Source organism: Alligator sinensis, unplaced genomic scaffold (genome assembly GCF_000455745.1).
Source record: "Alligator sinensis unplaced genomic scaffold, ASM45574v1 scaffold566_1, whole genome shotgun sequence".
NCBI classification, from domain to species: domain Eukaryota; kingdom Metazoa; phylum Chordata; order Crocodylia; family Alligatoridae; genus Alligator; species Alligator sinensis.
In genome coordinates this window covers 106,810-122,417 of record NW_005842017.1, presented here as the reverse complement: position 1 = coordinate 122,417, position 15,608 = coordinate 106,810, and the positions used below count along the sequence as shown (strand labels likewise).

At 44.5% G+C, this 15,608-nt stretch overlaps 1 protein-coding gene across 1 annotated transcript; it reads left to right on the top strand.

Annotated features, from left to right (window-relative positions):
• Positions 1-7,248: 7,248 nt before the first annotated feature.
• SPATC1L (spermatogenesis and centriole associated 1 like) lies at positions 7,249-15,033 on the top strand. Its single transcript, XM_006022050.3, has 5 exons — positions 7,249-7,447; positions 10,217-10,567; positions 11,726-12,064; positions 12,954-13,105; positions 14,707-15,033. The coding sequence occupies exons 1-5, from the start codon at positions 7,249-7,251 to the stop codon at positions 15,031-15,033; spliced, it is 1,368 nt and encodes a 455-aa protein (XP_006022112.2).
• Positions 15,034-15,608: the final 575 nt, after the last annotated feature.

The window sequence follows — 15,608 nt, the reverse complement described above, 5'->3', positions numbered from 1 at the left end:
ATGGTCTAAATTCACAGTAGTCAATGAGAGATTCAGGGGAAGGGGCAGTGCTTGAAACCTGCTTTTTAGGCTCACACACTGCCTCTTTCTCTTTTAACTTACCAAATTTCACAAAGTCAGTTAATAGTTTTTACATCCATTAGACAGGAGCAGGAAAGAGAACTGTTTACAGCATTGCTGAGCTAGTCATTGAGTGCAGAACTGATGGAAGAAGTAGTCATGGAAATTACACAAGAGACGTCAGCCAGTGAACTGAAGTGAGTTCTAACCTGTTAGCAGCACAGATTGCATGCACTTTTTGATATGGCCTCTGAACCCCTTCCTGTGAAGCACAAATCTCATCCACTCTCCAGTGGGAGCCCTCATTCCCCTTCATCCTCTTTGCTGAGATTAACAGTTGAATAGGTCCCTAAGCCAGATCCTTGGCTGTTATAAATTGCTTTAGATCCATTAACTTTCAGTAAAACAGTGCTGATCAAAACCAACTGCAGGTGTGGCCAGGTGCGTGTGTGCCATTAGCTGTAAGAATTATAGATTATTATCTTTCATGGTAGCTTCTTACGACCTTTATTTGCTTACAATTAGGGGAATTTTTGCTTTTTCATATGAAGCGTTGCATTAGCTGTAAGAATTATAGATTATTATCTTTCATGGTAGCTTCTTACGACCCTTATTTGCTTACAATTAGGGGAATCTTTGCTTTTTCATATGAAGCGTTGCATAGCGTTGAAACAGATGTTGCTTTTCACCTTAGAACTGATTCTCTTGAAGCTGGTTAAGCTTTCCATTAAGAATGTTAAACCATAATAGTACATGCTTCCGAGATTGCAGAAACCTTGTGTGCAGTGTTTTACTCTCACTTTTTGCTTTCCATTGGGATATTTGTCTGGCTATTTTCTTTTATTTCCTTGCCTGCTAGATGTGTAGTAAGAAAAGACCAGAGAGTGAACAGTGACCTTTTATCTATGAATGTTTATACTGCCCTATTCTCCACAAATTTGTGGAGGAGGAGATTTTCCAGATGGCCAAGGAGATTCTCCAGGAGCTCAATAATTTCTTCAAATATTTGCAAAAGTGAGTGAAATCCATGCAAAGCTGCTGCTCTGGAGATGGTCAGAAGCCACTTAGATAGTATGCAAAAGGAATCAGCTTCTATTCCTGAATAGCTTCTCCATTTAAAATATCACCATAACTCCAGCCAGTTTCTTTACTGTTGCAGCTTGAATGTAGTGACAGAGGCCCTGGAGCTGTCTGAGGACTCAGGAAGACAGCACAGCACTCAGTTTACAATTGACGGTAGGAGGAAAAAGCCTCAAACTAGTACTTCACTTGGTGGAGTGTGTCATCTTTCTCATGCATAAAGAAGAGTCTGAGCCTGCTTATGTATTACTCTATGTGCATGCTTGGCTATAAAGTTGCATTGTAATAATGCAAGCTCTATTTAGTTTACGTCACAGGATATAAGTGAAGAGCTGTGCACCAGAGTGATTAAGGAGTCTTGTGGCTCCAAAGATGTGAGTTAGGGCCCTGCTCCAGACTTGTTCTGAAGTCTACATTCACCTATAAATGATTACCTGGTGGTCAAAAGTGAATCTGAATCAAAAGCGGTCAGATATGATACTAACCACATCACTTCCTTGTGTGCTGTTGGTTAACCACGCTTAGCCCTATGAACTGCTAGGCTTGGAAATGTCTTTAACCTTGAATCTTGTCCTTGATTCTGGCATCACATTTTACACGGTGCTTGCTTCAGTGACCTCAGTAGTTATTTCAATGTAAATCCAGAGTACCTGAGAGCAAAGTTTGTCTCAACTATATTTCCTTTTCACAGTTCTGCATGCTTCTTGCAGCTTTTGCAGTCAATATCAAGTGGTACATCTTAGCATATTATTCTGTGTTACAAAACCTATTTGCAACTTTTCTTTTACTCTCTCTCTGCTCAGTTCACATCTCATTTATGTTTATTCCAGGGTCTGTTGTGTGTTTTGATATATGTTCAAAGTTCTGGCTATACTTGTAGTGCATTTGAGTAATTTATGCAGTCTGGTGGCTTTTAATGTTGACATGGGAAAAGTATTCCATGTGAAAAAAAAACAACCAAGTTTGTAAGCCGTTGTCTAAAAGCATGGGTTTGGGCACCTACCCAGCCTTGAACTCTCAACTTTTTGGGCCAAGAATGAGCACCTACACTACTAGGACAGCTAGTAAGGTCAACATCCAGGCCTTTCCCACAACACTGCCAAGAAGAACACGCTTACATAATTCAATTCCCCACCACCACCACCCCACACTTAAACAAACAAACATAAATAAAAAAAAATGTCAACCCTTCAGGGAGGAAGGACCCTGTGCCCTGCTAGAAGAGACCTTAGACAGCCCCAAACACCCCCTTTTCCTTGCCAGCCTCATGCACAGACCCCGGGACACAGCAAAAGCCTCCAGAGCTGCTGGCTCCTTCCTGCTCAGGCCTTAACAGTCTTGGCAGCCCCCAAATTCAAAACCAGCAAAAAATCCCATTTTGGCCCCACCAACTTCCCCATCCTCAGAGACCCTCCGAGTGCTCCGATTGAAGCACGAGCCAAAATCTGGGCCTCGGCGTGGCATGCCAAAATCCAAGCTGGGCTGTCTGCTCCACAGCAGTTCTGCCCCCTCCCCTCTGCTCCTTGGCTGCAGCTTCAGCAGGGACTGCAGGCTGCTCACCCGCCTCCCCCTCACCACTCCCTGCTAAGCAGGAATTCCCCCCTCCCCTCTGCCTTGCTGAGGAGGGGTCTGTGTATTAGCTAGCAGACCACATTCTGGCTACCATCCCCACTGAATCAACAGGCAGAATCAACAAGCAGCTGTTAATGTCCCTCTGTTTTCTTAATTGGGTGATAAACACTGGTATCAATTCCCTGCTGGGCTAATCGCAGGGTCCTGTTGGAGCCTGGCCATGTCCACCGCAACATGGTGGCTTCTGTGCCACCATGCTGTGCTGTTCCATGCTGTGGAAGGAAGGGAGAGCTGCTCCAGTGCCCCCTGGCACCTAGCCTAAGCCACTGCAGGCATATGCCTGCATTATGCCTGCATTTCTGGGATGTCTGTCCCATTAGATTGTCCATCTTTTTGCTGTCAGTTTTGGTAAGCAGGTGTGTGGATCAGTAACTGAAGTCTAACCACGTGGTCAGAGCAGCCCAAGTTGACACAGCCATCTGTACAAAAGGAAAAATATACTCCTTTGCCCCAGAGCAGCCACTCTGACATGCCTGGAAAGTACCTTTTATGCCAAAGGGGCGGCCTGGGATGCCCATATGAACTTGTTGAAAAAGCTTCAAAGGTTCATAAAAGCACCCTCCACACCTTGTGCATGCAGTGGGAAGCCTTCTCCAAAGAAGGTATTGCCAAGCACTGGTGACATGGTGGATATTCTCAGAGCCTCCGTGTGTGCTGAAATCCCTTGTAAAATGGAGATAAGAGTGACTTCCTGCCTCCTGATGGTGTGAGAATATTAAATAATGTTTGTTTGAGAGTGCTTTTGGAAATGGAAAAGGCTAATCAAATTGTTAAGTGTCCCCTGGGGAAAAGTTCTAACAGCCTTGGGGTTGATCTAATTTATACTCATGCTGCTGCACCAGAGAACAGGATGCTCAGAACTTCTGCTTCCATTCGCTGTCACTCTGACTGTGGCAGGAAATCAAGCTGAAAGATCAAAAACTGAGCCCAGTGCAGTTAACACGGGATTAAAGTGGCACCACTATCCTTAGAATGAAATCTGTCTGAAAAGAGTGTAACTACAAATAAGGCCCACAGTGACAGTCACTGAGGGCTCCTATACTCATGCAGGGAGGCTGCTCCAACACGCTGTAATTACAGTGCATTGGAGAAGATTCATTTAATCACGGCTGCTGGAGCATGGTAATTATTGCGCAGCATCATGTGCATCAGCGTCCCTGCACTGAAAAATGGTGGCAGAGTGCTTTAAACTAAAGCTGATTCAACAAGCTTTAATTCAAAGTGCCACACTGCTATTTTTCAGTGCATGGATGCTGGTACACGTGATGCTCCAGGTGCTTTTAATTAGCATGGCTCTCAGAGCTGCGCTAATTGAAGCGCCCCTCCCCCCCTGCCTCCCGGGCAGAGCATGTCTGTAAATGTCCTGAAAGATCAGAGACTGGCTCTTTCTCCTCTTTTTAAATGAATTTACTAGGCATATTTAATCCTCTTTGTTTGAAATCACTTTTGCTCTCTCTCTTCTTGAACAGGCTTCTTTCTTGTTCATGTGCATCTTTCACTCAGCATTAAAGGAAAGAAAATCATTTAAAATAGAACTTGATCTGATTGTAAAGGTTCCAAAACCAGCAGAGGGGCGCAGAAGAGAAGAATCAGAAATTTGTTTAAAATTCAAATGTGGGTTGAGCTCTTTTGGTATTGCAGTGTTAGTCGGTATTACTCATGGCTGTATTTGTCAGGTATGCACAGACCTCATCCGGACCATTCAGTTTAGAGCATGACAGACTTCTTGTGTTATATATTTTTTTTTGGACAGGCTGGTAGACGCAGGAATATACCACCCCTGGCCACAGATGCAGGTTACACCTCACTGTCAGACCAACTCAAGCACTTACAGAGGCTAATTAGGGCTCACCAGGAAGAGGACAGGGCCTGTGAGTTCTACCTGACATCTCTGAGGGACATGGTAGAACTGTAACATTGGCTTCAATCCTGACTGTATTTTGGAGATGGGAGGAATTCCTTCTTGCAGAGGACTGTTTGAATGCCACATACAGAAAATAAAGAGTTCTTTAACACAGGGTTGCCCCAGTCTTATTGTTTCCACCCGTCATCCTTTTGTTTTCTGATCATCCAGTTACGCACATGCCACACACGCATGCACATGCACTCTCTCTCTCTCAGACACACACACACATTTTTAGTGTGACCAAATAACCCCCAAATGAATGTCCTACTCATAAAAATGTAGGTCTCTTAATTAGTTCAAAACTAAGAAACTTGGCATACCAAGAAAATCAGGCATTTCTACTACTTGCCAAGGACAAGCTTAAAAAAAAAAATGTATGTGCAGTGTGAGGGATGGTCTTCACTAATGAATAGATTCAAACTGCGCCGATCCCCAGTCCATTCAAGAAATCGGCAAAAACAGGGGTGCTTTATCACAGGAACACCTTTTAAAGACAGGATTTCCTGTGTTACTGCCGTTCTCCAAGGTGATTCCTTTTGTACCTGTTGGGAGACAGTGAGAGGAATCTGAGTCGTTTTGTACTCTCTGAGGGGAACATCAGAGGCCATACAAAAATTGCACAGAGGACTGTCACAACTGGGCACTAAATGCTTTCTGCTTGTGCCATTCTGATTTCCAAGAATGAGGAAGGGTTCTCATTGCACCATGTGAGTACACACCAACTGCTGAAACTTCCTTAGCCTGACGAAGGGTTTTTGAACCCAAAAGCTTGCTTAATAAATATTCTCCAACTATTTGGGTTGGTCTAATAAAAGATATCAAATTCACCCAAGGAACCTTGTCTGCCTGGTATTTGAATACGTAATAGGAGAGTAATCTCCCCAGGGGATATAAAACTTCTGCATATCAGATCTGTGTGAACATTCACTTGAATGTGAGTTATGAGAGTGTGATGTTTTTAATTCTTTCTCCCTGTAGTTCTGCTACAAAATCCCATCCCTTCTTTCTATTGAGTGTGCTTATTGGTGAAGCAGAGATCACCATTAATGGGAATGATGGATCAGCAAACTTACCCCATCAACATCTTGAGGAGATAAGGCAGTACTGTTGCTGTGGGTGCAAGGGACCCCTGTGGGTCTTGAGGAATAGGATTGTTTCTGGATCCTTGGGGAATCTCAGGACAAGGAACTGGAGAGTTTGCAAGTGAAGGAGCAGCAGTTATTGGTGTCACCTACAGGTAGCACAGAGGCATAACAAAATCAGGCAGTCTGAAACCAAACAGGCTCCTCAGCCATCTCTACACAGCAAGAGCAGGTGGTGTCCCTCCACCCACCACCTCAGCACTAGACATGTGAGTGCCCTAGATTTCTCTCAGCATGAGTGCAGGCCTTGCTCCACTCTTCAGGCACTTCTACACGTGCTCCGACACTTTCTGATTAGAACACGTTGGAGCTGATTCAATTAATTGGGCTCGATTTAATCAGAGTGCTCCAGCATGCTGCAGTGTCTTGTGCATTCAGCATCACCGCATTTCAAAATGGCAGCAGGGGCACTTTAACTAAAGCTTGTTGAACAAATTTTAGTTAAAGCAACTCCGCCACTATTTTGAAATGCAGGACGCTGAATACATGAGATGCTGTGGGCATTTAGAGTGACTCTCAAGAGCCATTCTAATTAAAACATCCCCCTCCCCCACCCTGGAGCACATGTATAGGTGCCCTAAATGTCTTTCTTAATTAAGATGCACAAAGAACCTATGACTGAAGATCTCTACAGCACTGTAAGTTATTTCCTAAATGCTCAACCCAAACTAGACTATAAGATTGTACAAATTCCTTGGGGAAAAACATTGTGTAGGAAACTGGATAAGGCTAAAATTACATTTTTTTTTTGCAAAAATATATATTTCTATATAAATATACACACACACATACCACCCCTGCCATGCCTTTACAGTTCTGTCTCGTGACCAATCTGGTTCACTTGACATAACACACATTTGCAGTAAATCATCATCATCCCCATTACAAAACTGCATCCACATGCTGCATGTTCATCACCATCTCCTTTACCCACCACAATCATGCAGAAAAGAACTGCCCTGGTGCCTCTTCCCTTCCCATCCCCCTTCCTCCCCACCTCTCCGCCATTTCACCAATCCTTCCCTCATCATTGTTGCCGTCATTGTTCTTTCCAATGATCTCATTTTTTAACAGTTTACACCAGTCTTTTCTCTTCCCTGTGTCTTCCATCATCTTCTTCCCATCATAATCTGTTGTCTTTTTGTAGTACACCTATAGCTCACTCAGTCCCATTCTGACACAGTCCTTGACTGGGAGGTTCATGTGTCTATACATGAGCAAGTTACCAGTCTTCCACAGGGTGTTCCCAAAGCAGGAGATGGATTGGATGAGGCAGGTTGTTGGGGTCCCTTGCTGCTTGGTGCTCCTTTAAGAGCAAGTGACATCATAATGGTGTAGGAACGTTCTAAGATTTCTTGTGGGCCTTTCAAAGTGACTCCTGCCTAGCTGAGGCTGTTTGCTACAAATGATTTTCCTTCACTGAGGAGGATGACAACTGAGGATAACGAGTGGATGAAGAGACTCCAGAAGGAAAACACATACCTGAAAAATCAAGTTAGGCTGCTCAGGGAGAACTATGAATTGCATTCATTATTGGGTCAACACTATGAGAACAGCAATCAAGAGCAAATTGCCACTTCCCATCCCAATATCATGTGTCCTGCTGCCTGTGCTCCAAGCCAAGGAGGTAAGGAGAATTCTTTTGATTAACAACCCAGGAACAAGTTAAAGTGCTTGCTGAACTTCCACTCACGGATGGTCACAGATTATTGCATGTGGAGCTAATCACTGAATTGCACATTCTTTTAGGTTGGCTGGGTCTGGCAATGGTACAGGGTGCCTGGTATTCTAGGTCCACTCCTCAGGTACAGATAATCTGTCTAGCCTTTTCTTCCTGAAGCATGGCATTCAGCACTACAGCTCAGTAGGAAACAATTTTGTGCTTTTAAATGTTTTGCTGTTCTTAATTTAGGCTGGATCTGAAGTCTCTTGACCCTCACCCACTTTGATGATCCAGCAGTTAGGACACTTGGAATATGAGGGACTGAAGTTCAAATCTGCCTACTCAGATGAAGAACTGAGCCTCCAATATCCCATTTGAGTGTCCTATCAGGCAATAGGGTATTCTAGAACTGAATAGCCTTAATCTCTCTTGTTCCACTTTGTATAAATAATTCAGTATTCATTGAATCAGGGACTTGGATGTTGGCTTCCTAAACCCCAGGCAAGTGTTATCATGAATGGCATGTGCCCTCGGCAGCTGGGGAGGCATGGCTGTACTGGCAGCAGCGGGAGCATGGTGGTGGTGAGCAGGCAGCTCCCACAGATGCTGCTGGCACTGTTGGCGGCAGAAGTGGTGGGGTGGCGAGCACCAACCAGGGGTCGGTGATGACCCGCAGGCACCACTGACAGTGTCGGTGGTGCCTTTTTACAGGGGGTGCTTCCCTGCACTCAGGGGGTGCATGTGCACCCACATGCACCCCCTACATATCGCCCCTGAGTGTTATAATATCTAGCTTATAGAGTCAGACTTTTTGGCCCTCTTACCTAATAAATATTTATTTATTTATGGAGCCTCACACCACAGGAGCTTTGTTGTACAAGTACCTGATGTGAACCAAGAAGGTCAAAGACTGGAACATTAGTCTCCCACATCCCAGGAGACTGCACTAACTCCTGTTGGCTATTCTGTGATGAACGACAGTATTTCTTCTCTCTGGTTTTGGCCATAAATTCCACTCTCATTCAAACTAGGATGCATGTTCTGATAGAAAACCTCAGGACTGACAAGTAGATATTTTCCAGTAGAAAAAAAAATTGGACAAGCTCTGTTTTGCAACCCAACTGCATAAACCTGAAAACTAATGCCAGATCTACCAAGTCATACTAGGAGCAACTGTGTGCTTTGAGGGGGAACTCTGGGAAATTATGGACCCTCTGAGTTACTCTTCCCTTCAGGTACTCTTGGACAGTAAAAAAAGTGAGCCAAAGCCTTTGCAAAGGGACTACAAAATTGCACATATTTCATTCATAGATAAAAGACAAGGATGTATGTTTATGAAAAAATGCCAAACACCTAAATGCAAAACCTTGCCTCCATTGCTTTCACCTCTCTGATATCCCTTTGGTTTTTTTGTCAGTGTTCTTTCAGGTTCCCAGGCTTCTGCACTTTTCTACTCAGTCTTGTTCTCTAATTCTCATTCTTCATTGCCGGAAAGTGATCCACAGCAGATTCTAACACCTTTCTGGGGATTTTCTGTGTGTTGCAGCAGGCCAGTCAGTTATTAACAAGCCACTAAGCTTTATCTGATAGTTTCCTTCATCTTGCTATGGCAAGTTGTTCAGTTGCATTCAGGTGCCAGTTCTCTATCCCTTAACGTAAAAAGAAGAATGTAAAGACACAGTGAAAGATATCCTAACATAAAACTGGAATTCCAGATCAATCTACAGGATTCCAACACTACCACACAACAATTGTAAGAGGGCAAGCAAACTCTAAACACAGGCACGCAGTATGAAAATGAGTCCTATGCTCCATCTGAGCCCTTCTAAGGGAAAAGTCTTGAGTACCAAAAAGTGGACCACTGCTGTAAGAGCAAATGTGTGACAGAAGATATTCATATTGCTTAATGCATTGCTGGAAACTGTTCAGATACCAGGGTGATGTGTGATGCAACCTGCTTTTCTGCAAAGCTGGGGTGACCTACCTCTCTAGGATGCAAAAGCCTGGGCAGTATATACAGAGACCATGGGTTACCCACACACTTTCTCAACCTTGCTGGTTTGGTCCAAAGGAAAGGCAGGTGCCAGTACATTTGGAACCAGCATGGCTGCAGGAGGTGTTGGAGCAAAGGAGATCATCCATTTGTCCATCTATGATGGCTCCACCCTTACACTGGCTGCCAACCAGGGTTAAAGAGCCCAGTCTACCCTATCATGGAGTGGACCTCAGTTCCATAACCTTTTGGCAGCATTTTCTCTGCCTGGGGTACAACTAGTATCCCTCAGTAAGGTGCTGTTCAGGGTGATGAGTGTATTTATAAGAACCTATATAAATTGACAATTTAAATGAACTGTGGACTCAATCTCTTCCCACTACAGGGACCTAGGGATAACAGCAGGCCATGACACCGCCAGAGCTTCAGGGCACAAACTTGGATGAAACTCAGGACAGACCTGGCATTTTTAACTTTTCTGAAACAAATGGAGTGGGCCAGTCCTGTCGAAGGAGGTGTCTTTCTGCTATCTACTTCACAGGCAAAAGCCTAAATAAGGATCCCTGTGACCACGCATTTGAAAATGTTGCCCTTCTCTAAGCTCTGGCAAGTGCATGGCGGACTCATGGTCATCCTAACAGCAAAGAAAAAATATCCATTATCAATGTAATATAATCATCAGTGTAATCAACAGCCTCCTTTAGATGGTGACACTGTGTGCTCTCTGTTCTCTCTTGCAGTTCAGCCTTATGGAAGGGAAATCAAAACACAAGAGACCCCAAGTCGCCTACATCCTTCCATGCTGGAGGACTGTAATTATTCCTCTCTCCACATTACAAATGAGGCACTTTCTAGGTCCAGCACCAGAACTGAGGCACAGGCTGCATTCAAGAGGCTCTCCAATGAACCCACTCTGTTTCAGACAGCACACAAGGACAGGAAACCAACCTCTGTGGCCAGCACTTCCTGGACCACTAGGATGGAGAAACAGCTGCAAGACTCTTTGGACCTCTCAAAGATAAAGAAAGTCTCATTCATTGATGGTACTTTACCTGGAGGAGATAAGGTTCCTAGTTGCTTACATGGCATGGGTAAGACCTGACTGTTCTATTGGAGCCTGAATTTTGGGGTCACCCCAACATCTGGGTGCCTTCAGATGGTGTTAGAGCACTCTCCTGAAGTTCCTCAGGATCAAGCCATGAGAGCAGGTACACGTGTGCCAGGCAGAGAGACAGTCTCTTCCAAAGTCCATGGCAAGCCCAAAATCTACGTTGCTTTTCACTACCACGTTCCATTTAGGCTCATATCTCCCAAATTGTACTAATGCAGCCAGGGCTTTCTTTACTTCAGTGTGCCCCTTCTTTCCTCTTGTTCTGAGGTGAAGCTGCACTTGGTCGTTGCAGCAGATGAATCTGTGCCTGCACAGCATGTCCCCTAAGTCCAGGGAAACCCTAATGGAATCAAAAGCAAGGCCTCTCCGTGTGATCCTCTGGCCGAGTGCACAATGACAGAAGTGTGTCAGTGTCTCCTCTCCTCTCCTCATGCCAATTAGGTCTTGCCCTATCCCACATATCCTCTCCTCTCCTCATGCCAATTAGGTCTTGGTCTATCCCACATCCCAGCCAATCCTGTCTCAGAGAGGAATGGGTCCAAAGTGAAAAGCCCTTCTTACTGCCACAAAATGTGAAAAAAGGGAAAGAATTAAGGATGACTGTAACATGGGCCAAGCCCTGTTACTGAGAGTAGGGCTAGGTAGTAGAGGTAGAAAGTTGCAGTCCTGGATAATGAACAGATAACAGCTAATTAAATAATGGCCTTCTGAGGTGTCCTCAGATCAAGAGGAGGAGGAGCTAGTGGCAATATAAGCCCTGCACCTGAGGCAAAAGGTGGTCTGACCTGGGCAGAGCTCAAGGAAGGAGCTCACTGCTGGGAGCTCTGGAAAGCACTGAAGGGCATTGGAGACTGACCCTGATTGCACTAATTGAAGGAGCTCTCTCTGCATGAAGCTGAGAGGCAGCACCAGGGGACTGGTGAGGGAACTGAGTAGGCCCAGGATGGCCCGAGATGGGAGAAGCCAGCTGAGCTGAGCAGAAGCCTGGAGGATGGCTTAGAGAAAAGGCACACCAGCTGCTGGGCCATGGGATGTTCCACACGTGGCTGGGCCATGGGATCCTCTATGTTTCTTTATTTTCAGCCTAAACAAATCTTTGTCTAACCTTGATGCCACATTTCCTTTTGCTTTGTTGTAGCTCACCAGCAACACGGGAACATCATCAGTACATCAGACCCCCTGGGTGAGCAGCAGGCATCATCACGAGGAGAGTTTGTTTCCTTGACTCCCCGCAGCATTTCGGATAAGGAGAGAGCGCAGACACAAACTGGGTTTCCAGGATACTTCAAAACATCAGAGCTGTTTTCCTCAGAATTTCCCCAAAGAAAGCCAAACCCCCTTTTTACCAGCACCGGGGATATAACAACTGAGAAAACACCTTTGGAGTCTGCAGAAATACCCAGGAAAAAGAGAGTCTGGTTTTTAGAGAGCCCTGTAGGAGATGAGATAAGGAAACCCCACACCTATTACTTAAATGGTAATGTGATTTCACCTTTGTTTTGCTGCTAATAACTAGAATGAGGGATGCTCTAAGCCAGCTCTAAAGCTGGGTGAGAGCAGGGGCATTTTAAAGAATGGAAGAGCAGGGGCATTTTAACCACCCATCACTTGCTCACACGCATAAAAGTGGTCACTTAAAATATGTTAATTATCACATTTTAAGCTCTGGTGTAGACAGGGCCACATGTACTTTTCAGAGGATCCCTGGACTTCTCCAACATGACTTTAAAATACATTTTATCCCACTGGAGACAAACCCATCAAGGAGGTGGCACTGTAATGACTAAGATGACACGTCTCTTCTCCATATGAGTATTTACATCCAAAAATCCATTTCCACATATGTTTGCAAAATAAATTCATTGATGGAGGCATGTATCTATGCCTCCATTGATAACAATTAATGCATGAGATTCGGAGATCAGTTATGACTTTGTGGATGGCAGTATGACGTAGTGTAGAAGCAGCAGACTCAAGTTCAGGAGACCTGAGTAGTGTGCCCAGCACTGTCCCTGCTCTGCTGGGTGACCTTGGACAAGCCACATGTCTCACTGTGCCTCAGCTTCTCCATCTGTAAAACAAGGGAAGTGATATTGAATTTCTTTGTAAAAAGCTTTGAGATGTAGGAATGAAGAGCACTATGCAAAAGCTTGGTATTACTTTATTATATGCTTTTATAAAATATATATGCATACACATAATCATATATTTATAGTACATACATGAATAAATATTATTTCTTCTAGTATTTGGCCTAAACCAAACAGTAAAACTGTGAACAGAATCAAAGTATAGCGAAGCTGTACAAGCCTTGTGCCATGAGTTATTGTCTTATTAACTACCAGCCCTCTCTTCATTGGCCACAGAGAGAGAGATTGATCTGAATGCCAAGAAAAATGGCCGCATAGTGGGTGAAATCGCTTTCCAGCTAGACAGACGTATCCTGGCCTATGTGTTTCCTGGAATAACAAGACTTTATGGTTATACAGTATCCAATATACCTGAAAAAATCAAACAGGTAAACCCTCACTATATTGCATTTGCTGAGAGAGAGAGTGTGTGTTACATCTTGGGCATTAGAACAAGAGTCTGAAAATCTGGAGAATTTGAGTGAAGTCAAACACCAGCATAGAGAATCCAATTGGCTTGCAACTCCCAAAGCATTGTTTTCAGTGTCCAAGCTTTGGTAAAATTTGTTCTTCCTGTCTTTGGAAATCCACTTCTCATCTGTAATACAGGAAACCCTTGCTATTCACGGATTTGTGATTTGCAGTTTCAAATATTCACGGTGTATTACACCAACCCACACTCTCTCCCCGCACAGTGTGATGACACTTTGTTACTGCGCTCTGCAAGTAAGGGGTGGTTCGAGAAATTTAAAAAGAGTCACAGCCTACATAATGTGAAATTGATGGGGGAATCGGCGTCAGCAGACCATGAAGCAGTATGGGATAACCCCCATAGCTTCTCAAGTTTTCAACGCAGATGATGCAGTACAGTATTTGTGGATTTCCCCATTCACGGGGATCTCTAAAATGCATCCCCCACAAAGGGCGAGGGTCTCCTGTAATCCTTTTGTAGCTCATTAAGCAGTTGTGAAGCTACCTTATTAATGACTGGGGGACTCTGCACCACAGGCTGTGGGGGTGATGGGCATGACGGATGTGCTTAACAGCAAATAAATAAAACACAAAGCTCAGCTATTCAGGCTGTTTAATAAGCCTCCAGCTGTGTTTAAAGCTTATATATCAAGCAGAGTCTCTTGCAGCATTTTCGTTCAGTGAAAAGCCTGCCTGGCTTTTGTGCTGGAGAGGCTATAGGAATGTGAAAGTGTCTTTCCGTGATCTTATGTGGAAACTGGGCCTACTGATCTGTGGCCCTACTGACTAAAGGATGTGAGCCATAGGGTAGGGTAAGCATACAGGTAGAGGAAGAGATTGCAGTCCAATGTGGATGTAGCTGTAAACAACACAGAAATTCCTATTCTGATTAGTAAGTAAATATTAATCACACCAGGCAAGAGAAGCACACACTCCTTCCCAGCTGCCATCATTGCTGGGATATCAATCACCCCCAGGGTGACATCCCAGCTAGCATGGTGGGACTTGTGCTATGTAGTCACTTTCTCCCTCCTGAGATTTGAAAGCCTGCAGCATCTTGTCTGATTTTAATGCAGTTAAGTCCTTTTACACCAGCAAAGGGCCTGGCCCTGGAATGTGCAGGCAGATCCCTTATGGGTTGTGTAGCCATTCCTTTATTGTTTGGGGGAGACCAGAGGTTAATATATAATTGGCTAAAGTGTGGCCCACTGACCAGATGAGGCCTGCAGAGCTCTACCAACCGTGTTGTAGCCACAATTGACTTCCACAGTCGCTGAATATATCTACTTCCTTTGCTGGTTAAATTCCTGATTAAATTCCCGTACGGCCCTGTTCTATCCCTTCTAAAGCTGTACTGGGACTTAGTTCCCCAGAGCTGCCAGGTTCCAGCTCTGTATTCACTAACCAGCAAACAGGTTTAGGTACAGACAAGGAATGAGGAACCTCCCTCTTAACAGTTTATGAATAGGTCTGTCTGCAAGGAGGTAACGGCCTCTTCCTTTGCTCTCAAACCTCCTAGGCCTCCCTGAAAAGCCTGGATGGTTTTGTGGATGAGAAGAAGTACCAGGCCATGACCCAGCACTACTTGTCCCTCCTCACACGCCTAGAAAAGATGGGTTACAACTGTAATGTTCATCCTGTATTCAGCGAATTCCTGATCAATACTTATGGCATCCTAAAGCAGCGTCCAGATCTGAACTCCAGCCCGATCCAGAGCAGCCCAAATGACCTCCGGAAGATAGTGATTGACACTGTCCCATCCAAGTTCCTTGGTGACACCTTACTGCTCCTGAACTGTTTGTGTGAACTTTCCAAGGAAGACGGTAAACCCCTGTTTGCTTGGTAGTAGATAGTGCTACTCCCAACAATAACACTATCCTCCCATAGAAACAAACTGGAAGAATGAGTTAAATACAGATGTGGATTTTTTTAACCCACTCATGAGGATCTGTCAGAGCAGTTTGCTCCAGCAGGAGATACTGTGTGTGTTTGTTTTTAATGTGATAAGGAATCTGGAAACTCTATCCTATGCTGGCTTTTCTTCAGCTTCTAACAGTGACTGTCCTCAGCCAACCAAAAGCTATCACTTCCCTCCACCTCTTTGCGCTCTCTTCACCCCACTAAAATGGAGGGATCAGCTGTGTTTTCATAGTGGTGAGGGCTTCCACTTGGAATCACAGCAGCATCCTTGCTGTGGTCAGTTCTCAAGTCAGTGAGAGATGCTGCAACAGATCCTTCCTTCCAAGGAGAAAATTAAATGCACACAATTTGCATACATTCACCGCTCCGGCTGTAACAAATAATTAGAGCCAAACTGGCTGGTCAAAGCCAAGGCCTGCTGCTAGTGATTCTTTGTGCCCTACCAATGCTTATGAAGCTAAATCTGTTAAAGTTGTTGCTCTGCTTGGGTAACAGTTAATT

Coding starts and splice junctions, on each gene's coding strand:
- SPATC1L (XM_006022050.3), top strand. CDS start 7,249: ATGACAACTGAGGATAACGAGTGGATGAAGAGACTCCAGAAGGAAAAC. Junction 7,448..10,216: donor CTGTGCTCCAAGCCAAGGAG/GTAAGGAGAATT, acceptor TCTCTCTTGCAG/TTCAGCCTTATGGAAGGGAA. Junction 10,568..11,725: donor TAGTTGCTTACATGGCATGG/GTAAGACCTGAC, acceptor GCTTTGTTGTAG/CTCACCAGCAACACGGGAAC.